The sequence below is a fragment of the Balaenoptera ricei genome, chromosome 7 (genome assembly GCF_028023285.1).
Source record: "Balaenoptera ricei isolate mBalRic1 chromosome 7, mBalRic1.hap2, whole genome shotgun sequence".
NCBI classification, from domain to species: Eukaryota; Metazoa; Chordata; class Mammalia; order Artiodactyla; family Balaenopteridae; genus Balaenoptera; species Balaenoptera ricei.
In genome coordinates, this window is record NC_082645.1 from 58,147,201 (window position 1) to 58,172,096 (window position 24,896).

Consider the following 24,896-nt stretch of genomic DNA (forward strand, 5'->3'; position numbering starts at 1 on the left):
CTATAAACTGCTTTTGCATTTGATGTCTGTAAGCTTATTTACCCTGTTACCTTTTCCTATATTCCTTGACAGATTAATTTCTTAAAATTTAAATCTCATATTCCAAAAATTCTCCACGGTGTATATAGGCAAATACACATTTGTTGACACAATTTCCTATCCTCAAGATGCCCCCTGTAAAAATTGCACATGACCTGTACTTCATCAAATCCCTGTTCTACTTCTAGTGGGGTTTGGGTCTTGTCTGCTTCCTCTAGCAATTTCCTCAGAATATTCATTACTACATATGTTTTCATCCTAGCAGAAGCTAGCCAACTATGTATATGTCTTCCATAGTAAGTGGGAACTCAGCAATTTGGGATGATTCCTACTTACCTCCAATCAATGGCCAACCCATTGGGCCACCCAAGAGTAGTGTTTACTATAGGCAAAAGGTTAGATCCATCACTCCATGCTCTCAGAATTTTAGCGGGACGGTACCAATCAGTGAAGAATATATACCTAGAAAAGGAGGTAATAAGTCAAAGATGTTAACATTGGAACAAACTACATGACTTAGAGAGATTTAGCACAAACGTAGATTCTCCAGAGACTTGCTGCAAATTAATTTCATTTTCTGTATGCTATTGGGTTTATATAGAAAAATATATAGAAAATACAAATGGTATTAAAATGGGCATCCAGAGCAGAGAACCACTGTGCTAGACTTCAGGACCTAAAACTATTGTCACCAAGTAGATTCTTTAAAAAGACACAGTTCAGGTTACATTTTAAATACTTCATGTTCTTGAAATAAAATAAACTACGAGCAAGAAAACAGATTTTAATCTCTCACTTTCTTTCTGGATTAAACATCCAGGATCCACTAGATCACTCTTTAGGCATCTTCCACAACGAATTAAATTTGCAGGAAAGCATTTCATCCCTGATGAAAAATGCATCCAAATAAACATAACTCTTAAACGATCTTACCCAAGAGGTCTTTTTTTATCCCGAGGAGTGGCAAAAAGATGTGTAGGGAAAAAACCTTTTCTCTTTCATATGAGGCTTAAAAACTAAAATTAGTCTTTCCAAAAGGTAACTTTCTGAAACGTGACTTCATATTGCTTTAAATTAAAGACAGGGGCTTCCCTGGTGGCACAGTGGTTAAGAATCTGCCTGCCAATGCAGGGGACACAGGTTCGAGCCTTGGTCCGGGAAGATCCCACATGCCGCGGAGCAACTAAGCCTGTGTGCCAGTGCCACAACTACTGAGTCTGTGCTCTATAGCCCGCGAGCCACAACTACTGAGCCCGCATGGCACAACTACTGAAGCCCACGTGCCTACAGCCCGTGATCTGCAACAAGACAAGCAACCACAATGAGAAGCCCGTGCACTGCAACGAAGAGCAGCCCCCGCTCGCCACAACCAGAGAAAGCCCGCGCACAGCAACAAAGACCCAACACAGACAAAAATAAAAATAAATAAATTTATTTTAAAAAAATATGGGGCTTCCCTGGTGGCGCAGTGGTTGAGAATCTGCCTGCTAATGCAGGGGACACGGGTTCGAGCCCTGGTCTGGGAAGATCCCACGTGCCGCGGAGCAGCTGGGCCCGTGAGCCACAACTACTGAGCCTGCGCGTCTGGAGCCTGTGCCCCGCGACGGGAGGGGCCGCGATAGTGAAAGGCCCGCGCACCGCGATGAAGAGCGGTCCCTGCACCGCGATGAAGAGTGGCCCCCACTTGCCTCAACTAGAGAAAGCCCTCGCATGAACCGAAGACCCAACACAGCCAAAAAAAATAAAATAAAATAAATAAATAAAGTAGCTATAAAAAAAAAAAAAAAAGAAAAGTGCTTTAAAAAAAAAAAAATATGAAGGATACATCAGGAAAGGAATTTAACGCCTTTTCAAAACCCAACGTCAAAGATTTAGCTTAAGATAAATTCACTAGAAAATCAACTGTTTAACTCTCCATTGGGCAATAAAATTTCTTATCAATAACATCATCAGTTTTAAAATATGTTAGACACACAGGCTTTGCAGTCAGACAGGCCTGGAATTTGAATACTAACTATTGCTTAATAGCTGTGGGTCCTTGAGCAAGTTACTTTATCTCTCTGAGCCTCAGATTCTTTATCTCCAAAACAGGTCTTGTATATACCTCACTCACAAACCAGCTTTTGGATTAGATGAGATTATGTACTATGTAAAGTGTTTGCTATGTACCCTCAATCAGGCTTTAGTGAATTACCAGTCATCTTTTTTTTTTTTAACTACTCTATTAAAACACAACTAGCTATCTCAGACTTTATGTTAGCTATCTAGCATATTTAAATAAGAAAGGTAAGAACAAAAAGGCATGGCGTGAAATGCTCTGTCTCTTCTTGTCTGACTCCACCAGTAATGCAATGGTTAAACATGAAACTTTGTCTGTGGTCTGAAAGACTTTTTATTCTGAAAACTACTGAATGATTAAACAAGTTTTGGTAAGCTTTATATCAATACATTAAAGCAAGGAAAGACTTTGAGCCTTTCCTGATAATTCTGCTGCATATTCATTCCTTCTCCACAGAATCTGTGTCTCATTGTTTGGTCCTCTGCGACTGTGAAAAAAAACCACACTCCAGTGAAGACTGGGAAGCCAAAGCGTAGGAGAAAGTTTTTGGAAGGAGATAAAGTGATCACTTCAGCATATGCTAAAAGGACACAATCTAAGGTGATTTCAATTTACATGGTTCAATCTTGTATTTACTGAATTTGCCAAATACCTATGGCATCACTTTGCAATGACTGTACAAGACATAAGTTTCAAGCTCTTAGGAAAACATGAACACACTTACCCAGCAATAGGATGAACTACGATTGATCGTGGGTTATTTAAATTCTGGACTATTGTGCGCCTCGATTTATCAGCTAGCCTTATGACACTGACACTCCTATAAGAAGCATCTGTCCAATAGAGATTCTTTGAAATCCAGTCAAAACTCAAACTTTCAACACTTGGCACTCTGTTAGCTGTGATAACTTCTCTTCCTGTAAATTAAAATATGGACATGGTTTAAAGTAAGCATATTTTACATGACATACATTTTCCTACCACTGCATATTTAAACTTTGTGTGAGAACTAGAGAATATTTCAGTAATGTGGAATTCTTTTAAAAAATAAAGCAACAGTAAACTGCAAAGCAACACATGAGATAAACCTAGAATCTATCCATCTCCAAAAGTTTGGATCTCAAAGAATAGATATGACTCTGATAAATAGAACCAGGAGTGGTATGGCCTGGATTTACTCCCTTGTTCAACCGTCCAGAAAAAATTTCTCAGTACAGAACATCTGAAGAAGAGATACCTGAGTTCACATACTCACAACCACCACCCACAGACAGCGCTGATAAGCTGACACCGCCAGGTACGACTGGGGGTATCTATGAGGTATTCCCGCCCAACCTTCTCATCAACAGTCTTTCATAGCCACAAAGTTGCCAAGTTTGGAAAAGACCAGCAACCAGAAAGGAAATCAGAACTGGGTACAAGGAGAAAAATGACCACTTTCTTCTTTGTGAATTTTTTATGCCTTTTCCCCTCCTTTTTCTTTTTTTACTAAAGAAAATGTGAATCACAGGAAACTCTGCTCAACCTAAATGTAACAACCTAAAAGGGAAAATGTATAACTGAATCACTCTGCTGTACACCTGAAACTATCACAACAAAATATTCTTTAAAAAAAAAAAGTGGGGCTTCCCTGGTGGTGCAGTGGTTGAGAATCTGCCTGCCAATGCAGGGGACATGGGTTCGAGCCCTGGTCTGGGAAGATCCCACATGCCGCGGAGCAACTAGGCCCGTGAGCCACAATTACTGAGCCTGCGCGTCTGGAGCCTGTGCTCCGCAACAAGAGAGGCCACGATAGTGAGAGCCCCCCGCACCGCGATGAAGAGTGGCCCCCACTTGCCACAACTAGAGAAAGCCCTTGCACAGAAACGAAGACCCAACACAGCCATAAATAAATAAATAAATACTTTAAATAAATAAATAAATAAATAAAAGTGAATCAGAGTAAGCAATCACATCTCTTTCTTTTGAAGGAAGAAAAACAATCCTGGTGCTTTTTCCATTCATTTATTCAGCAAATTGGAAAAAGAAAGTCCTCTGTGTGCTAGACACCATATTAGACATTGAGGAAACATGATATTGCTAATAGTATTAATAATAATAGCTTATACTGAGCACTTACTATGAGCCTGGAACTGGCCCAAGTACTTTACATGAACTCATCCATCCTCACAACAGCTCAACAGTAGGAATTATTATTATCCCTATTTTGCACATGAGGAAACTGAGTCATAGAAAAGTGAAGCATTTTGAAAGAAATGTGGACACTGTCTTCAAGGTATCTTCAAGGTAATGAAGTGGGAGAGGTGGGGGGAGGCAATTAGGCCAAGAGGGAAAAAAACAGAAGAGTAACAGGTGCTGTGCTGGAGGTATGCACAGGATGGTATGGAAACCAAGGCCAAGTGCAGGTGTGGAGAGGTTTCCCAAAGGAAGTGGTGCATGGGGGGCTGCAGGAAAGCAAAGACGTGGAAGTGGGAGGGAGAGAGACAGGATTCCACACGCTCCAAAGCGTGGCTGGAGGTTAACAAGTTAATGGTAGAGGCTAAAAGAAAGGAAGAAGTTTGGGTGACCACCAGATTTGGTGGGCAGGGGGAGAGGTGGTGCTCTTCCCCTACGGCAGGGGTCTGGAGAAGTGGAATAAAGGTGAACATTTAGACATATTGGTTTTGAGGTGGTTTGTGGGATATCCAGGTGGGATATCCAAAAGGCAGTTGGCTCTATGGGTCTGAACCCCAGAGAGAGAGTTTGGATGGAGACTTCCATCACCTCCTGTAAGAAGCCTTACCTGACCTTTCCCCTCATTCTCCAGGTAAGGAGGAAAAACATTCAGGAAATGGCCTATCATAAGTCTCCTCACACTGATTTATAACTACTACATAGATTATAACAAAAGATACGGAAGGTGAAAAATTATGCAGAAGAAAATGCAGAATAAGAAAAGAAGACCGGACTTCCCTGGTGGCGCAGTGGTTAAGGATCTGCCTGCCAATGCACGGGACACGGGTTTGAGCCCTGGTCCAGGAAGATCCCACATGCCACGGAGCAAGTAAGCCCATGCACCACAACTACTGAGCCTGCGCTCTAGAGCCCGCGAGCCACAACTACTGAAGCCCGAGCACCTAGAGCCCATGCTCCACAACAAAGACAAGCCACCACAATGAGAAGCCCGTGCACCACAACAAAGAGTAGCCCCTGCTCACCGCAACTAGAGAAAGCCTGCGCGCAGCAATGAAGACCCAACGCAGCCAAAAATAAATACACAAATTAAAAAATAAAAATTAAAAAAATTAAAAAAATAAAAAGAGGACCAATGTTGAGCACTAGAGATCACAGTTGTGTATAGGACAGGCAAAGAAGAAAAGACGTGTAAGGAACACTAGAAAGAATCGTCAAGAAATAGAAGGAAATTCACGAGTGTGTTGTCAAGGGGGAAAAAAGCATTTTAAAGAAGACGACTAAGGCGCCAAAGATAAGGATAAAGTTTATAACAAAGAGACTGGAGGTGACCAGGATAAGGGGTTTCGAGTGACATAGTACGAAGAGGTGAGAAATGTGGAAGTAGGGCTAGGAAAGTGTAGGCCAAACTTTTAAGGTGCTTGTTCATGAACTTGAGGAGAGAGGGCTGCAACTAGAGAGGAACGTGGAGTGAAGGGTGGGTTGAAGGTTTTTTAGTATGGGAGAGACTTGAGCATATATGATGGGGAAAAGTCAGTAGAACAAGAGAAGTTGGAGGAGAGAAGGGATCATTGATGGAGCAAGTTTCCTGAGGGCTTCATTCAGCCCATCTTGACTTCAATTTGATTTCTGACAATTCAGTTTTTGCATATAAACTCATTGACACTCAACCTCCTCACTCGGAAAAACAGGGCAATTTACAATAATACATCCCTCACCAGAGCACAAGCAGTTTAACCACTAACTATAAGAAACTTTTAAAAGGCAATTTGCTCAGCATGTGGACTTGAAATTGATTAAAAAAAACAAAACAAAACAAAACAAAAAAACCCATGATGAGAATTGCAGTTGCCAAAGCAGAAGGAAGCTGACCTGTGGAGGCATCTACAGGAGACTTAGCCTGTGTGTAGCTCAGCAGACCTAATTCTAGTCCTCAGAAAAGATGCATTCTGGTTCAGAATAACAGATTGACCACTGTGTTTATCTCCTCTTCCTTCCAAACTCCTTTTAATAATGACAGTGAAAGAACAGCAGATGAAAGATTTCCACAGAGTTTGGAAGAGAAAGAGACTTCTCCAAAGTAACTCACTAAGCAAAAGGAGAGACGTGCCGGCACGGGGGAGCGCCAACACCCACACACACAGAAGCCTCAGCGTGTCTGCACGCAGAAGCACCGGCTCTGAAAAAGGTAGGGGCGGGACGCTAAGGGGCCTAGTTAAAAGTTGGCATCGGGAGCGACTGGACCCAGAGGTTCCTTCCAGACCCTGAGCATGTATGACACTCCTCTCCGTCTACCTCCTCTAACAGACCAGAGATTTTCTTCTCTGGGGGACCTCAAGCAGAGAGGCTGTGGGCTGAGGACACATTGCACAATGGAGGGCTGGGATCGGCACAGAACTGAGCACAGGAGGGTTATATATGTGAACACTGAACTGAACGGGCCTCAGCTCCCTGTCCTCTGTACTGCTCCCAAAACAGATACTAGCTTCCCCCTCTTACTCCTCACCCCAATAGGGAGAATGGAAGCAGCTACTAAGGAGAAACTGACTATCTCCAGAGAGGATTTTCTGATACTGACATTTGGAAGCTTCCCAACAAAAAGGCTGCCTTATCACCAGCTGATGAGGCCCATTCATACCAACAGCCTTCTGGTCCGTGTTTCATAGCTTTGCTCTTAATATCAAACAAGGCTCAAAGAAATTTAAAGAAAGCTTCCTTCATGAAGGAGAAAGTTGAAACAAACCAAAAGGAAAAAGGAACCCAAAGAAGATGGAAAGAGGAAAATTAATTTTTTAATGTAATTAATACCTTCATAGAATAAGAAAAGATTGAATTTATGAAGCAAGAACAGGCTTTATTTTTAAAAAGGAATAATCAGAGAGCAAGAAGGGGCTCTTCGACATTGAAAATATAAGAGAAATTAAATATTCGATAGAAAGGCTAAAACTAAAATGCCAAAAAATCTCACAGAAAGTAGAACAAAATGATAGAGATGAAAACTAGGAAAGAAAAGGTAAGAAAAAAATAGATTAATCTAACATTCTCGAATAGAAAAAGCAAAGGCAAGAAAATTCCCAGAATAGGAGAGAAATCTCAAGATGAATGGGATAACCAAAAGATTCTAAAAGTTTCCAGAAAGGAACAAAAACAACCTCCCCCAAAAAATGTCATACACACTGAAATGCTACTCTGGATGGCATAGGACTCTCAACACTGGCTACTAGAAGAGAGTGCAGCAATGTCTTCAAATTTCTGAGGTAAAATTACTTTCACCCTACACCTAGTCAAATGATCAAGTTGGAGGGCAAAATAAAAACACCTTCAGACTCGAAATATGTACCACCAACTCATTCTTCTTAAGAAGCTACTATATAACGTGTTTCAGCAAAATAAGGAAATCAGTCTGGAAAAAGAAACAAGTGGCTTGCCAAAAACAGGAAAACCAGCACAGGAAAGCAGCAGAGGGAAATTGGAAGACAAGAGTTGTGTACCAGATCCAGCTGAACAGCAGAGGGGGAAAAAATTATAGATTGTTCGCATTTGATAGATACACAGATACACAGACAAGCATTTGATAGATCTGTTGGAGCATTTGGGGAAAATATAATAGCTACATAGAAAACTAAGCAAATGAAGATGGAGCAGTTGTTAACTGGAGGAAAAAATAATCAAAATTTGTTCAAGAAATGTCATCATGGAATACTACTTGACTTAGCAGTGAACAAAAATTACAATCTAGCTTTTCAGGGAGAACAGGGTGAGAGGGAAGTTGGTAGAGGGGATTGTAAGAGCTAAATCCCTATCTAAAACAATGAAAATAAATGTTTAATATGCAAATCAAGAAGTAGTACTGCAACAGAGAAGAACAAACCTGACTCCATATTGAATCTATTCCTTTAGCTCTAACCTTTGTGCTCTGTTGCCTGTGCTTAGTCATGCTGGCTGTGCACCTTTTGTAAAGGAATGTTGCCTATGGCCTGAAATACACAGGACAGCCCATTCTCAAGGCTCTGATCTTTAAAGGTGTAAGATTTTTCCATTCATATAGAGATAAAAAGTTGCAGAACAGAGAATAACATTTGTCTTGTTAGTGGTTTATAAGAACACAGTGACCAGATGTACATGGACAGCTGAAAGAACAAAAGGATTCCAGCACCAAGAAGTTTGCAACAACCAGCCACACCCTCTCCCCTTTTAGTATAAAAGAGGTCTGAACTCTAACTCGGGTAAGATGGTTCTTTGGGACGCTAGTCCACCATCTTCTCAGTCTGCTGGCTTTCCGAATAAAGTCGCTATTCCCTGCCCCAACACCTCATCTCTAGATTTACTGGCCTGTCATGCAGCAAGCAGTACAAACTTGGACTCAGTAACAGTATAAGCAAAATATTTAGAAACACGGAGACAAATAATAGAACAAACAGGTAAAAGAATGGTAAGGAATTACCTCTAGCGAGCAGGTTTGAGTTGGGGGCAGGGCAGGGCAGAGCGATAGAGTTTTTCATTGAGAACAGCTACAATAATAGCTAACATTTACTGAATATTTACTATTTTCCAGGCATTATTCTAGGTGTTTTACATGTATCAGCCTAAAATTCTCTCAACAACCTTATGAGCTATGTAGTACCTCTATTATTATTATTATTATTCCTATTTCACAGATTTAGGAAACTGAGGTACAAAGAAAGTAAGTAACTTCCCCAAGATTACATAACTAGGAAATGTGAGGAGCCAGGATTCAAAACTAGGCAGTTTAGCTCCTGAGCTGGCCCCTTTTAGTTGCTATGTTATACTGGCTACTGATTTTTTTTTTCAAACTTCAGGTTTCAACCCATTAGTGGATTGTAAAATCAAAGTACTGGATCATGCCAACATCCAATAAAGTATCCAACTGGTAAGGTATGACTGACTATAATTTATCTTTCTGTGAGGATTATGAAGATTTTAACAGAATTCCAATTAACTGAAAACTTACAGTAAATCCATATTTACATATAATTCATGTCTTTTAAAAATAAATATTATTATTCCAAGCCCAGCATTTATGTAGTGCAGCATCCCTATAGCGAGGTCATTCCATTGGCTCAGTCTGGCTGCTTGAATATAGGGAACAGCCTCTAGTTAATTAACCCATTAACAGCTTTCATACATTTGACACTCCTATTATGGAGTGTCCATATGTTAATATTTGTCAATATTAATATTCTTCATTGTCCAATTACAACAATATTTGTTTTAAAATGCACTCTCATTTGTGACTTATTTTGAAAATAAAGGAAGTGTTCACTTAAACTCAATTCAAAAGAAAAGCAATAGATTTCTTTTCCCAATCTAAAAGTATTTAGCAAGCTTAGTAAAAGACCCTGCTTAAGAAGTGAATGCAAAGTTTTAATGAAAAAATTATTAGTATTATTATTGAAGACAGACAAAATATGCAAAAAAAACCCCTTTAAACCCATTCTCACCTGTGCCATCGATCTTTTGTTTACAAATCATGTCTTTTGTTGTATCTGAAAAAAAGATAGCCTTCTCCTGGGCATCAAAATCAATCCCAACAAAGACGGAAGCATGTCCTGTCACTGGAAGAATGACATCTGCCTGGTGAGAGAGGGTGAGCGGGATGCCACGAACAGCCACATCAGATGAAAAGAACAGAAATCGCTCAGCAGCTGTAGAAAGAGGGACACACACAGTCAGCCACACCATAGTTCTTGCCTTCTCCCAATTCCAGAGAAATTATTTATACACCCATAAAACATGTTAAAATTCTGCAATGTCATTCTGAAATAAACATAAAAAAATAAATCTGTAGAAAACATAGTTGGAAATAATGGAAAGAAGGGAAGAAAAAAAAACTGTGAAGGCAAAACAATCTTGAAGTATTACAATCTTACTTCTCCCTGAGAAATTTATTCTTAAGATTTGTTTATATAAAACATGGTGCCCCAGCAAGATCCTTTTTGACCCACCTCCTAGAGAAATGGAAATAAAAACAAAAATAAACAAATGGGACCTAATGAAACTTAAAAGCTTTTGCACAGCAAAGGAAACCATAAACAAGATGAAAAGACAACCCTCAGAATAGGAAAAAATATTTGCAAACAAATCAACTGACAAAGGATTCATCTCCAAAATATACAAGCAGCTCATGCAGCTCAATATCAAAAAAACAAACAACCCAACCAAAAATGGGCAGAAGACCTAAATAGACATTTTTCCAAAGAAGATATATAGATTGCCAACAAACACATGAAAAGATGCTCAGCATCACTAATTATTAGAGAAATGCAAATCAAAACTACAATGAGGTATCACCTCACACCGGTCAGAATGGCCATCATCAAAAAGCTTACAAACAATAAATGCTGGAGAGGGTGTGGAGAAAAGGGAACCCTTTTGCACTGTTGGTGGGAATGTAAATTGATACAGCCACTATGGAGAACAGTATGGAGGTTCCTTAAAAAACTAAAAACAGACCTACCATATGACCCAGCAATCCCACTACTGGGCGTATACCCTGAGAAAACCATAATTCAGAAAGAGTCATGTACCACAATGTTCATTGCAGCACTATTTACAATAGCCAGGACATGGAAGCAACCTAAGTGTCCATCGACAGATGAATGGATAAAGAAGATGTGGCACATATATACAATGGAATATTACTCAGCCATAAAAAGAAACAAAATTGAGTTATTAGTAGTGAGGTGGATGGACCTAGAGACTGTCATACAGAGTGAAGTAAGTCAGAAAGAGAAAAACAAATACCGTATGCTAAAAAAAATGGTTCTGAAGAACCTAGGGGCAGAACAGGAATAAAGACGCAGACATAGAGAATGGACTTAAGGACACGGGAAGGGGGAAGGGTAAGCTGGGATGAAGTGAGAGAGTGGCATTGACATATATACACTACCAAACGTAAAACAGATAGGTAGCGAGAAGCAGCCGCATAGCACAGGGAGATCAGCTCGGAGCTTTGTGACCACCTAGAGGGGTGGGATAGGGAGGGTGGGAGGGAGATGCAAGAGGGAAGGGATATGGGGATATATATATAAGTAGAGCTGATTCACTTTGTTATACAACAGCAACTAACACAACAATGTAAAGCAATTATACTCCAATAAAGATGTTAAAAAAAAAACATGGTGTTGATATGCTTAATATCTAAATTGGTATTAACTGCATAATAATCCTATCAAAATTCTCGAGTTACATTAACTTTTGTATAGAGATCTATATCAAAAATCCTATTGCAGTTTGGGGGATATTAAGACCAGCAAAAGAGAAGTTTGACAGCCACCAGGTAAATTCTTTAGAAAGAAATAAAGGAAGGAAAGAGGAAGAGGAGTGGAGGAATGGAGGAAACAGGAAAGAATGGAGTGATGTGTAAAATCAAAGAAGGAGACAGTGACAGTATGCCAGGAAATCAAAAAGAAACACATGGTTTTTTAAACGAGGGTGATTTTTATCTGAATCTAGGGTTACCTACAAAGTGAACAAATTTGTTTGAGTTAAAATAAGAGAATTTACATACTAAGCCAGAAGCAGCACCATTTAGGGAGTAAGAATTTGCCAAAGGCATTAAAAAGAAGAGTTGTCAAAGGGAACATAAGAGAAACAAATATTGTAGGAGTGCATTTCATCATCAGCTGAAGCCAAGGCAGTAGCCTATTTTAACTGTGAGTAGATGTGCAGGCGACCAAAGAGGAGGACAGGAAGCATTTAGGGTAAGAATGAAACCTAGAGCATAGAGGCAGAAATAAAGAGAAAATCTGAATTGAGGAGTAAACACTAGATGAAGAAATGAGCCACCCAACACTTAGGAGTTTAGTTTGGAATACAGCAGTAAAGCCAGGTGGGATCAAGATGTGATTACCTGACTTAGGCAAAAGTGGTGAGCTAAGAGAGGTCAATAAAAGTGATGGGAAGTGCTCCCCATTAGAGTTAAGACTAACATCTAAAGTGGAAAAGATATACACATGGTAGAGAAAATAACTCAAAATTAAATCCTACAGAATTTCAAGAGCATAGTTTGAAAAAGAGACAGAGCTGGTTCTTTGAGAAGATAAGCAAAATTGATAAACCATTAGCCAGAATCATCAAGAAAAAAAGGGAGAAGACTCAAATCAATAGAATTAGAAATGAAAAAGGAGAAGTAACCACTGACACTGCAGAAATACAAAGGATCATGAGACATTACTACAAGCAACTATATGCCAATAAAATGGACAACCTGGAAGAAATGGACAAATTCTTAGAAAAGTACAACCTTCTGAGACTGAACCAGGAAGAAATAGAAAATATAAACAGACCAATCACAAGCACTGAAATTGAAACTGTGATTTAAAATCTTCCAACAAACAAAGCCCAGGACCAGATAGCTTCACAGGCGAATTCTATCAAACATTTAGAGAAGAGCTAACACTTATCCTTCTCAGACTCTTCCGAAATATAGCAGAGGGAGGAACACTCCCAAACTCATTCTATGAGGCCACCATCACCCTGATACCAAAACCAGACAAAGATGTCACAAAGAAAGAAAACTACAGGCCAATATCACTGATGAACATAGATGCAATAAAATCAGGAACAAGTCAAGGTTGCCCACTCTCACCACTATTATTCAACATAGTTTTGGAAGTTTTAGCCACAGCAATCAGAGAAGAAAAAGAAATAAAAGGAATCCAAATCGGAAAAGAAGAAGTAAAGCTGTCACTGTTTGCAGATGACATGATACTATACATAGAGAATCCTAAAGATGCTACCCGAAAACTACTAGAGCTAATCAATGAGTTTGGTAAAGTAGCAGGATACAAAATCAATGCACAGAAATCTCTTGCATTGCTATACACTAATGATGAAAAATCTGAAAATGAAATTAAGGAAACACTCCCATTTACCACTGCAACAAAAAGAATAAAATACCTAGGAATAAATCTTCCTAAGGAGACAAAAGACCTGTATGTGGAAAACTATAAGACACTGATGAAAGAAATTAAAGACAATACAAATAGATGGAAAGATATACCATGTTCTTGGATTGGAAGAATCAACATTGTGAAAATGACTCTACTACCCAAAGCAATCTACAGATTCAATGCAATCCCTATCAAACTACCACTGGCATTTTTCACAGAACTAGAACAAAAATTTTCACAATTTGTATGGAAACACAAAAGACCCCGAATAGCCAAAGCAATCTTGAGAAAGAAAAACGGAGCTGGAGGAATCAGGCTCCCTGACCTCAGACTATACTACAAAGCTACAGTAATCAAGACAGTATGGGGCTTCCCTGGTGGCGCAGTGGTTAAGAATCCGCCCACCAATGCAGGAGACAGGGGTTCGAGCCCTGGTCTGGGAAGATCCCACATGCCACGCAGCAACTAAGCCCGTGCGCCACAACTACTGAGCCTGCGCTCTAGAGCCTGTGAGCCACAACTACTGAGCCTGTGTGCCACAACTACTGAAGCCCGTGTGGCTAGAGCCCGTGCTCTGCAACAAGAGAAGCCACCAAAATGAGAAGCCTGTGCACCACATGAAGAGTCGCCCCTGCTCGCCACATCCAGAGAAAAGCCCGCGTGCAGCAACGAAGACACAACACAGCCAAAAATTTAAAATAAATAAATAAATAAATAAATAAGACAGTATGGTACTGGCACAAAAACAGAAATATAGATCAATGCAACAGGATAGAAAGCCCAGAGATAAACCCATGCACATATGGTCACCTTATCTTTGATAAAGGAGGCAAGAATATACAGTGGAGAAAAGACAGCCTCTTCAATAAGTGGTGCTGGGAAAACTGGACAGCTACATGTAAAAGAATGAAATTAGAACACTCCCTAACACCATACACAGAAATAAACTCAAAATGGATTAAAGACCTACATGTAAGGCCAGACACTATAAAATTCTTAGAGGAAAACGTAGGCAGAACACTCTATGACATAAATCACAGCAAGATCCTTTTTGACCCACCTCCTAGAGAAATGGAAATAAAAACAAAAATAGACAAATGGGACCTAATGAAACTTAAAAGCTTTTGCACAGCAAAGGAAACCATAAACAAGACCAAAAGACAACCCTCAGAATGGGAGAAAATATTTGCAAATGAGGCAACTGACAAAGGATTCATCTCCAAAATTTACAAGCAGCTCATGCAGCTCAATATCAAAAAAACAAACAACCCAATCCAAAAATGGGCAGAAGACCTAAATAGACATTTCCCCAAAGAAGATATACAGGTTGCCAACAAACACATGAAAGAATGCTCAACATCATTAATCATTAGAGAAATGCAAATCAAAACTACAGTGAGATATCATCTCACACCAGTCAGAATGGCCATCATCAAAAAATCTACAAGCAATAAATGCTGGAGAGGGTGTGGAGAAAAGGGAACCCTCTTGCACTGTTGGTGGGAATGTAAATTGATACAGCCACTATGGAGAACAGTATGGAGGTTCCTTAAAAAACTAAAAACAGACCTACCATATGACCCAGCAATCCCACTACTGGGCATATACCCTGAGAAAACCATAATTCAAAAAGAGTCATGTACCAAAATGTTCATTGCAGCTCTATTTACAATAGCCAGGACATGGAAGCAACCAAAGTGTCCATCATTGGATGAATGGATAAAGAAGATGTGGCACATATATACAATGGAATATTACTCAGCCATAAAAAGAAACAAAACTGAGTTATTTGTAGTGAGGTGGATGGACCTAGAGACTGTCATACAGAGTGAAGTAAGTCAGAAAGAGAAAAACAAATACCGTATGCTAACACATATATATGGAATCTAAAAAGAAATGGGCATGAAGAACCTAGGGGCAGGACGGGAATAAAGATGCAAACCTACTAGAGAATGGACTTGAGGATACGGGGAGGGGGAAGGGTAAGCTGGGACAAAATGAGAGAGTGGCATGGGCATATATACACTACCAAATGTAAAATAGCTAGCTAGCGGGAAGCAGCCGCATAGCACAGGGAGATCAACTCGGTGCTCTGTGACCACCTAGAGGGGTGGGATAGGAAGGATGGGAGGGAGGAAGACGCAAGAGGGAGGAGATATGGGGATATATGTATATGTATAGCTGATTTACTTTGTTATAAAGCAGAAACCAACACACCATTGTAAAGCAATTATACTCCAATAAAGATCTTTAAAAAATTAATTAAAAATTTAAAAATTAAAAAGAGACAGAGATTTCAGGAAGGAGATAAAGGGAAAGGGGAGCCCAAGGAAACCCTAGATGTGTCCCAAAGGACAGAAATTTACATCTTCCAACACAGCTCTTTGTACAAAGGGAAAGGTGTCTACCAAGGAAGATGCCCGGGGGATACCAAAAGTTTATTTGCTGTGAAGAAGTGCTACAGGGAGCTGGCCCAGTCCAAGAGCAGCACATACCCCTGTGCTGACCGTCAGAAAGACGGTCCAAAACTGATTTCTTACCAACGCAGTGGTAGTCATCCATATCCTGAATGTAGCCGAGCCTGCACTTGCAACGGTAGCCCAAACCACCATTAAATGTTCTGTGGCTGAGGACACAGATGTGTTGACAGCCCCCATTGTTATCTGCACATGGATTGCTAGCTGGAGGGAAAAATGCACATGGTTAAATCTCAATTAGAAATGCATATTTATCCAAGACATGCGAAGCCATTTTGAGACCTGTGGGTGAATTGGGTTTGAAACTCCCTGGAGACCTCACTACTGGTTGCTACTGAATACATCCACATTTAGCTGCTCCCAATGTCATCGCTGCTCTCGAATCTACCCTCAAACTGATGGTGGCAAAAAAAAAAAACAACCAAGATTCCTGCAACTGGATAACCTTGGGGGTTCTTTTCCCCCCTATAACTGTAACAGACTCTGTCTGCTAGCCTCAGTGACTAAAATATAACTGCCCCCCAAATAACCTTAGTATTATTTTTTACCATTCAAAAAATAGAGTAAATAACTATAACTCACTGGATGCTTATTTTGTAGGACAACTTAACAATCAATGCCTCTAAGAGGTAAATATTATCGCAATTTTACAGGAAAGGAAACCAAAGTTCCAAAAGGTGAGACAACTTGCTCAAGATTATTCAGTGGTTAAATAGCTAAACTAGAATTCAAATCCAGATCTCATTCCAAAACCCTACATGTCTGAAACACAAACCATTTTATACTTCCAAAAACCACTCTCAAAGCAGTGACATCAGGAAGTTCACTGTACACAAGGCTGTCAGAGCTAAAAATGTCTGCTTTTGAAATTGTCTTCTTAGCCTTTGACTTATTCTTTAAAATAGTCTCTTCACCTTCTTGGGTAGATTAATTTTGAGAAACACAGGCAGGTATAATTCTGAAGCAAATAATAGAAATAATTTAGATGATAAAACTGGGTAATATTTTTGGTCAAGGGCAGATGTGAATTTCGTAGCTCATGAACTGATTATTCCAAATAGGTATTTTCTAATACAGTATATACTTTCAGGTACAGTATACATTTTCCAATGAAGTATTTGTTTCCTAGGATGACTACATTGAAGGGTAGTCATCTGAATCTATCAGTTTAGTGGTTGGTTGGTTTGAGTTTTTTTAATCAACCTAATTACTTTATAGTCTTTCTCCATCCTAGCCAGACCTATCACTTAGCATTACAGTTTTAAAGTGAAATCTGTCTTTCTCTGAATTACTGTTCACTGATATTAAGCTTTCTTCTGATGTAGTCTAGTTTATTGTGTTTCTTTTCTTTGATGCATGAGCAAATACAGAAGAGAGCTGTATACACAGTCTAAACAGTCATGTCAATTTAAAACCTTGAAACAAACAAAACTTACTGTAAAATAACATAAGTAACATAAGTACTATAAAATAACATTCAGTGTCTGAATCAAAATATTTCTTTTCTTTGATAAGTGACCAGCCTGAAAGATACCAAACCCAGCTGACCTATGACAGACCCAATGCAAACCAAATAACAGGTGTCATAAATATACAACAGAGAAGAAGGAAAAAAATAGCTCTGACACTACCTAAAATGACCACTTAGCGTGTCATTTTCTTCTTCTGGGCCTCAGTTTCCTCGACTGCAATATTAGAGGGTTGAATTGGGAGATTCCTCCCGTAGAATAAGGATGGGTATTTTAGTTTGGTTTGTTTGCTGCTCTTTCTCCAGCCTGTAGATAGGATCTGGTATACTGCAGGTGCCAATAAATATCTGTTAAATACACCTCTAAGTTCTTTGTAGATTGGGCATTTTAACTCTGAAATGCATCAAGTTCTCCAGAATGCCAACGATCGGCAAAGCCAATTTCAGAGGGTTGAACTCTCTAGATAACCCATCATATATTTGAGAATGCCACCCAAATCTCATGAGAACTTTGAGAAAACCTTTCTACCAAGGCCAGTACCAAGCATGGTTTTCCACTGCTGAGGGGCCTACCATAGGGCTGCCTGAGGGCATGGTAAACAGTCACTCCAAAAGGCCTCAGGGAAGACCTGTAGTACAGTTGTGGGTCAGTCTCCGTGAACTTGTTTGCCTTCATTACAGCCATCTTTGTCCAATCGGTAAAGAACACATGATCTTCAAACAAGCTTATTGCAAAGGGATGAGGAATGTTCGAGCCTCCATGAATTACTGTCTTCCTGTTACAAAAGATATATACCATACAATTTTGATTAACGGTGGAATTAGTTCCAAAAAAAAAAAAAAAAACGTGGAATTAGTTCACGTAAATGCTTAAAGAGCTAAAAAATTTCTTGCTACAAATACAGAATATATAGTCAAGATACATTTTAAGATGCAGGTGTATTTCTGTCTATACTCGCTAAAAGGATTTTCCTATTGTCTCTTCGAAAAGAGCCTTGGCACTTAAGTTCCAAGTCTCCGTCCTCGCTTGTTCTAGATCTTTTGAAAAATTACTGTTTTCCCACCTGCTCTTCATTGTTTTAAGGTTGCTCCACATATAAAAAAGGTCTAAGATGTGAAATATCATTTTGAAATCTGTAGGGGAAAGAGTGTAACAAGGGACTGGAAGTCTGGTAGACAACTTCAACACTTACTCCACGCTCACCACTGACCATTTCTCAGCAATTAGGGAGCAAGACAGTGAGCTGGAGAATTCACCCCACAGCAAACACACAGACTTATTCCTGATGTCACTCTAGGGAGGGGAAAAAGTAGGGCTACCACTGGTATGCCTCTGCCTGACGAAACCGTCAGCTGAGCATATGTGTAGTGGAGGCAGAGGGCCCAGAGCCGCTAAAATGGAAGACAACACAGGTAAGAGGTGCTAGGCAAGGGGAAGAAATCAACACTGCTGCCATGACTGCATCTACAGAAACAGTAATTCACTGAGGCCACATAAGTAAAGTGAGGTAGGGGATGGTACGTGAAAGAAACCTCTTTTCTTTTGGCATAGAAGAAAGACCTCAAAGAAAAATCTCAGCAGCCCTGGAAAACTAAAGAGCACAATAGAGCTTGAAGAAAAGACTTGAAGGGCTTCCTCGGTGGCGCAGTGGTTGAGAATCTGCCTGCCAATGCAGGGGACACGGGTTCGAGCCCTGGTCTGGGAAGATCCCACATGCCATGGAGCAACTAGGCCCGTGCGCCACAACTACTGAGCCTGCGCGTCTGGAGCTTGTGCTCCGCAACAAGAGAGGCCGCGATAGTGAGAGGCCCGTGCACCGCGATGAAGAGTGGCCTCCACTTGCCACAACTTGAGAAAGCCCACGCACAGAAACGAAGACCCAACACAGCCAAAAATAAATAAATAAATAAATAAATAATTTTTTAAAAAAAGAAAAGACTTGAAGATACTAACACTGGGAATCACACTGCACGCGAAAAAAACAAAGAAACCCAAGATGGCAAGTGAGTGCAAACTTTGAAACACTCAATAGTGACATGGTACATTAAAATTAATGGGGTTTTTTTTCATTTAGCAAATTCCAGAAGTCTAGAAGACTTCCCTGGTGGTGCAGTGGTTAAGAATCCGCCTGCCAATGCAGGGGACACGGGTTCGATCTCTGGTGCAGGAAGATCCCAAATGCCGCGGAGCAACTGAGCCCATGTGCTACAACTGCTGAGCCTGTGTGCCACGACTACTGAAGCCCGCAAGCCTAGAGCCCGTGCTCTGCAACAAGAGAAGCCACCGCAATGAGAAGCCCACGAACCACAACAAAGAGGTAGCTCCCGCTTGCCGCAACTAGAGAAAGCCCGCACGCAGCAATGAAGACACAAAGCAGCCAAAAAATAATAATAATAATAATAATAAATTCCATTAATCTAAATGCCACCTGCAGGTAAAGCAAGAGGTAAAAGCACTTTATGATTTTAGCTGTACTTGTGAGTTTTAGTATCTCCTCCACATTTCTCCACAGCCAGCAAACCACTCGAATCTTTCTGAAATTCCATTGATTTTTATGTTTTACTTTAACCATAGCATAAAAATATTTAGACTATAAAATTAATGCCAAAACAACCGTGAAAGTGAAAAAAATTAGGCAATTTCTCAATTGTTTTTATATGACTTATATGATTATTTTTTCATTAAATTAATTCCTATCCTCACTATGGGAACCAGTTTCAGTGACAATACGTCATAGCCTTAATATCCAATCACTTCATTTAACCAAGTAGAGATTGTTCTAAGAATATAAAATCCAGTGGCAAACTGTGATACCATCCTTACAAAATAGAGATAAAGGAGAAACCAAAACTAGAATATTCTTTTCACTGAGAAAACAATAAAATCACGTCATTTGGAAAAATCAAATTGACTAGAGTAATTTTTCTTGGTCAAAATTTAAAGACCATGTTTTAACCAGTTTTTGAAAATACCAAAAGAAGAGGATCTAAAATAGGTAACAATTTAATTAATTTATAGTGAGCTCTAATCCAACTAAGATGAAGGAAAAAGGTATGCCATACTCTGCATTCAAATATTGTTTAAATGTCTTTGAAGTATATCAGGTAAAGTCATAATTTCTCTTTAAGATTTGAAATATATATAAGAGCAGTATAAAACCCAATTAATTCCCACCAGATAATGTTAAAAAAAATAATAAAACTTGTTTACTAGAGGGAAGATAGAAAGCTAAAAGATAAAGTGATCTTTGGAAACAAACCATAAGGGACCCAGACAAATAAATGGACTCGGAAGTTAATGAAAATAATGTGCTTCATCTGGGAGTGAGAGAGGGCTTGGAGAAGAGAAATCAAAGAACAAATGCTGTAGGTAATATTTAATGAGTGTTAATATGGAACACAAGCTAAAACTCAGAGCAGGTCACAACGTGCAATGTCAACACAAAGATCATTCAAGTTATGTCAACCAACAAAGCAATCTTTTAATTCTAGTCCTTCAGTTTCTCTCTCCATAAATTTTATGTATTTCCCCAAAACTTATAAAGATATAAAAAAAATACTTCTTACCTTTGAATTCCATCATAAGTTACAGTCTCAATGTAATCAAACCGGGAGTCAACCCAGTAAACACGCTTTGATACCAAATCCAGGGTTATCCCAGCAGGCCATCCCAGCTTTCTTGTCACCAAGTCTTTACGGTTGGAGCCATCCATGAAAGCCCTTTCTATCTTAGGTATCCCAGAAAAGCTCTGCCAATCTGAGAAAAATAAATAACTACAAAAGAAAACCAAAAGATGAAAGAATCAGTTATTTTACAAGTTTACCTAGAAAATATTTTTTGAGATTGTATGTTTGGATCAATGGAAATTTCCTCTAGCTGATTAGAGAACCATGGGGGTTTAAAACAATAGAGAAATTTTAAAGTATTAAAAATCAGAAACTGTGAGGGCCAATCAGGAGAGTCAACAACTCCAAATAGCAACTATTAAAATGTACTAACTGGCAGGCAAAAAAAAAAAAATGCACATCTACCTTCTTAACTTCTTAATATTCTCCCCGATCCCTGACTCCATCCTTTACTTCTCTTTTTTACAGCCAGCAAAAAGGGTGTAAAAAAGAAAAAACTATCAAGCCATTTCCCTCCATCCTTCACTTCTCTTTTTTACAGCCAGCAAAAAGGCTGTAAAAAAGAAAAAACTATCAAGCCATTTCCCTCCTTAATTCCTCATTCTAAGGCATGGTCTAGAGAACATATACATCATTTTCAAGGAAGGACAGCTGAAATCATGAAATAGAAATGAATAATCACCATTCACCAACACTTAAGTAGCCTCAAGTTCATCCAAGGCTCCTAAGACCCAACTGTGAAAATCTAGGAGAAAGCTAGTCCCCCATAACTGGTCTCAAATGTGAAGATGAGGAAAATTTTAATTTACACCTGGAGAAAAGTAAGCATTATCACTATTGCTGGATTGATTCACAGTTGAACAACTTGTAATGAGGTATTAACACTGACATCTCAACCCCAGTCTCTAACAAGAAATCACTAAAAGGGATAGATCTGATAGGGGATAGAGTAGGGTAATCAAATAGTTAGCTTAGAAACCACATTAGGGGATTGCAGATAGAGAGGGAACTTTAGGGGGCTTTGGGAGACCACAGTAAGTTAATGATCACTCAAGAAAGTAATGGAAAAATCCTGAAACAATGTGGGCTTGCTTGACTCATGAAGCAGAGCAAGTCGCTTAGCATCAAAGCCAGACTGGCTTGCTTAACAACAAAACCAAGCCAACTTGCTTACCAACAAAACTATGCAACAGAAGCATGAGACATGCCCCAAAACAATAAAACAACAGTGGAAAATAAGGTCTACAATCTGCCCAGTGATGTCAACAAGTTAATGACCCCTAAGGCATTCTCTTTGCACACACAAAAAAACAATAACTTATGGAAAGGTGATATTTCAAAGTGAAAGACCCTCATTGTACTGAGACCTGAAATCATTTCTCCATAGTGCCGTGACAGTCCCGGAGACACCATATAGGTTCAAAAACTCCCCCGCCCAACGTATAGGAGGAGTTAATGATGGAAGACTCAAAGAATGAAAAAGAAGGTGGTCTTCTACCCCTCCCCTCTCTTCCTTTGATTATAAAAATGTAGCCCACTAAGTACTTGGGGCAGCACAACACTCGCCTGCCCGCTTGTAAGCCTCACAAGCGTCCTATTCTAATAAATCACTTCTTATCTATCACTGCCTCTCGCCGAATTCTCTCTGCCCTGAGACATAAAGAACCGGGGATATTCAGAGCCCCTCGCAACGCCACCTAGTGGTTTCAGATCTATCCCCTCTTTAAAACAACTTTACAACTTATGTTAGAGTGATCATGTTAATAATGGTTTAGTTGTGACAATACTATTAGAGTCAGAAAACAGAATCCAATTTCTCAGCCAGGAGAATGTGGCAAACACTAAGAATAAAATTCATACCCCAAAAATATCACATGTTTTTAGGACACCAGTAGGTGTGTTTGGACTGCATATCCTCAAATTGGATTATATTTAGCCAACTCCTTTAAAGCTTCTATGAAAAGAGATATGAAATAAACATGGATTCTAGAGTACAGAACCTAAAAGAAGTCAGGATTAACCTTCAATTATGCCAATGGATGTTTGTGTACAGGGGAGAAATAAAACTCCAAAAATGCTGGAATCAGTATGTTTTCACATAACTTACCCAACAGTTGGGTCCACGGCAATTCCTCTTGGATGTCCCAAATGTTCACTTATAATGGTAATCCGTTGGCTTCCATCCAAATTTACCATATCTATGCAGTTGACATTGGTCTCTACAACATAAAGTTTATTATTTACCCAGTCCACAGCCAGATTCTCTGGGTCTTCAACAGAAACATTGAGAACTTCTTGGATATCTAAACCATTAATGTCAACTGAAAAAACCTGAAAGAAAAACCAAAATTATTACACTTCTTAAGCATAATTCACTGGGAGCAGTTTTCCTATACTTCATTCCAGGGACCTATCTTTGTTGCACAAATCAGTCATTTGGATTTAAAAAAAAAAGAATTCATATATGGCCTTTCTTATGTTGAGGTAGGTTCCCTCTATGCCCATTTTCTGGAGCGTTTTTATCATAAATGGGTGTTGAATTTTGTCAAAAGCTTTTTCTGCATCTATTGAGATGATCATATGGTTTTTATTCTTCAATTTGTTAATATGGTGTATCACATTGATTTGCATATATTGAAGAAACCTTGCATCCCTGGGAAAAGTCCCACTTGATCATGGTGTATGATCCTTTTAATGTGTTGTTAGATTCTATTTGCTAGTATTTTGTTCAGGATTTTTGCATCTATGTTCATCAGTGATATTGGTCTATAATTTTCTTTTCTTGTGATGTCTTTTTCTGGTTTTGGTATCAGGGTGATCGTGGCTTCATAGAATGAATTTGGGAGTGTTTCTCCCTCTGCAATTTTTTGGAAGAGTTTGAGATGGATCAGTTTTAGCTCTTCTCTAAATGTGTGATAGAATTCGCCTGTGAAGCCATGTGGTCCTGTACTTTTGTTTGTTGGAAGATTTTTAATTATGGTTTCAATTTCATTACCTGTGATAGGTCTGTTTATATTTTCTAATTCTTCCTGGTTCAGTCTTGGAAAATTGTACCTTTCCAAGAATTTGTCCATTTCTTTGTGGTTGTCCATTTTATTGGCATATAGTTGTTTGTAGTAGTCTCTTATAATTCTTTGTATTTCTGCGGTGTCAGTTGTGATTTCTCCTTTTTCATTTCTAATTTTATTGATTTGAGTCCTCTCCCTTTCTTCCTTGATGAGTCTGGCTAAGGGTTTATCAATTTTGTTTATCTTCTCAAAGAACCAGCTTTTAGTTTTATTGATCTTTGCTATTGTTTTCTTCATTTCTATTTATTTCTGCTCTGATCTTTATGATTTCTTTCCTTCTACTGACTTTGGGTTTTGTTTGTTCTTCTTTCTCTAGTTGTTTTAAGTGTAGGGTTAGATTGTTTATTTGAGATTTTTCTTGTTTCTTGAGGTGAGATTAAATTGCTATAAGCTTCCTCCTTAGAACTGCGTTTGCTGCGTCCCATAGGTTTTGGGTCATCGTGTTTTCATTGTCATTTGTTTCTATTTATTTTTTTATTTCTTCTTTGATTTCTTCAGTGATCTCTTGGTTATTCAGTAGCACACTGTTTAGCCTCCATGTATTTGTGTTTTTTACAGTTTTTTTCCTGTAATCGATCTCCAATCTCATAGCGTTGTGGTCAGAACAGATGCTTGATACAATTTCAATTTTCTTAAATTTTCCGAGGCTTGATTTGTGACCCAAGATGTGATCTATCCTGGAAAATGTTCTGTGTGCACTTGAGAAGAAAGTGTATTCTTCCACTTTTGGGTGGAATGTTCTAAAAATATCAGTTAAGTCTATCTGGTCTATTGTGTCATTTAAAGCTTGTGTTTCCCTATTTATTTTCTGTTTGGATGATCTGTCCATTGGTGTAAGTGGGGTGTTAAAGTCCCCTACTATTATTGTGTTACTGTCGATTTCCCCTTTCATGGTTGTTAGCATTTGCCTAATATATTGAGGTGTTCCTATGTTGGGTGCATAAACATTTATAATTGTTATATCTTCTTCTTGGATTGATCCTTTGATCATTATGTAGTGTCCCTCCTTATCTCTTGTAACAGTCTTTATTTTAAAGTCTATTTTATCTGATACGAGTATTGCTACTCCAG

At 39.1% G+C, this 24,896-nt stretch overlaps 1 protein-coding gene across 1 annotated transcript in view; it reads right to left on the reverse strand.

Annotated features, from left to right (window-relative positions):
• Positions 1-24,896, reverse strand: part of LRP2 (LDL receptor related protein 2) — a 198,216-nt gene that overhangs the window by 105,397 nt on the left and 67,923 nt on the right. The window contains exons 12-18 of the mRNA XM_059928047.1: positions 22,865-23,088; positions 20,698-20,904; positions 17,704-17,906; positions 15,726-15,866; positions 9,733-9,936; positions 2,823-3,015; positions 376-501 (exon numbers count right to left, since the gene is read on the reverse strand). Coding sequence (XP_059784030.1) covers positions 376-501; positions 2,823-3,015; positions 9,733-9,936; positions 15,726-15,866; positions 17,704-17,906; positions 20,698-20,904; positions 22,865-23,088 — 1,298 coding nt within the window. The remainder of the gene's footprint in view (positions 1-375; positions 502-2,822; positions 3,016-9,732; positions 9,937-15,725; positions 15,867-17,703; positions 17,907-20,697; positions 20,905-22,864; positions 23,089-24,896) is intronic.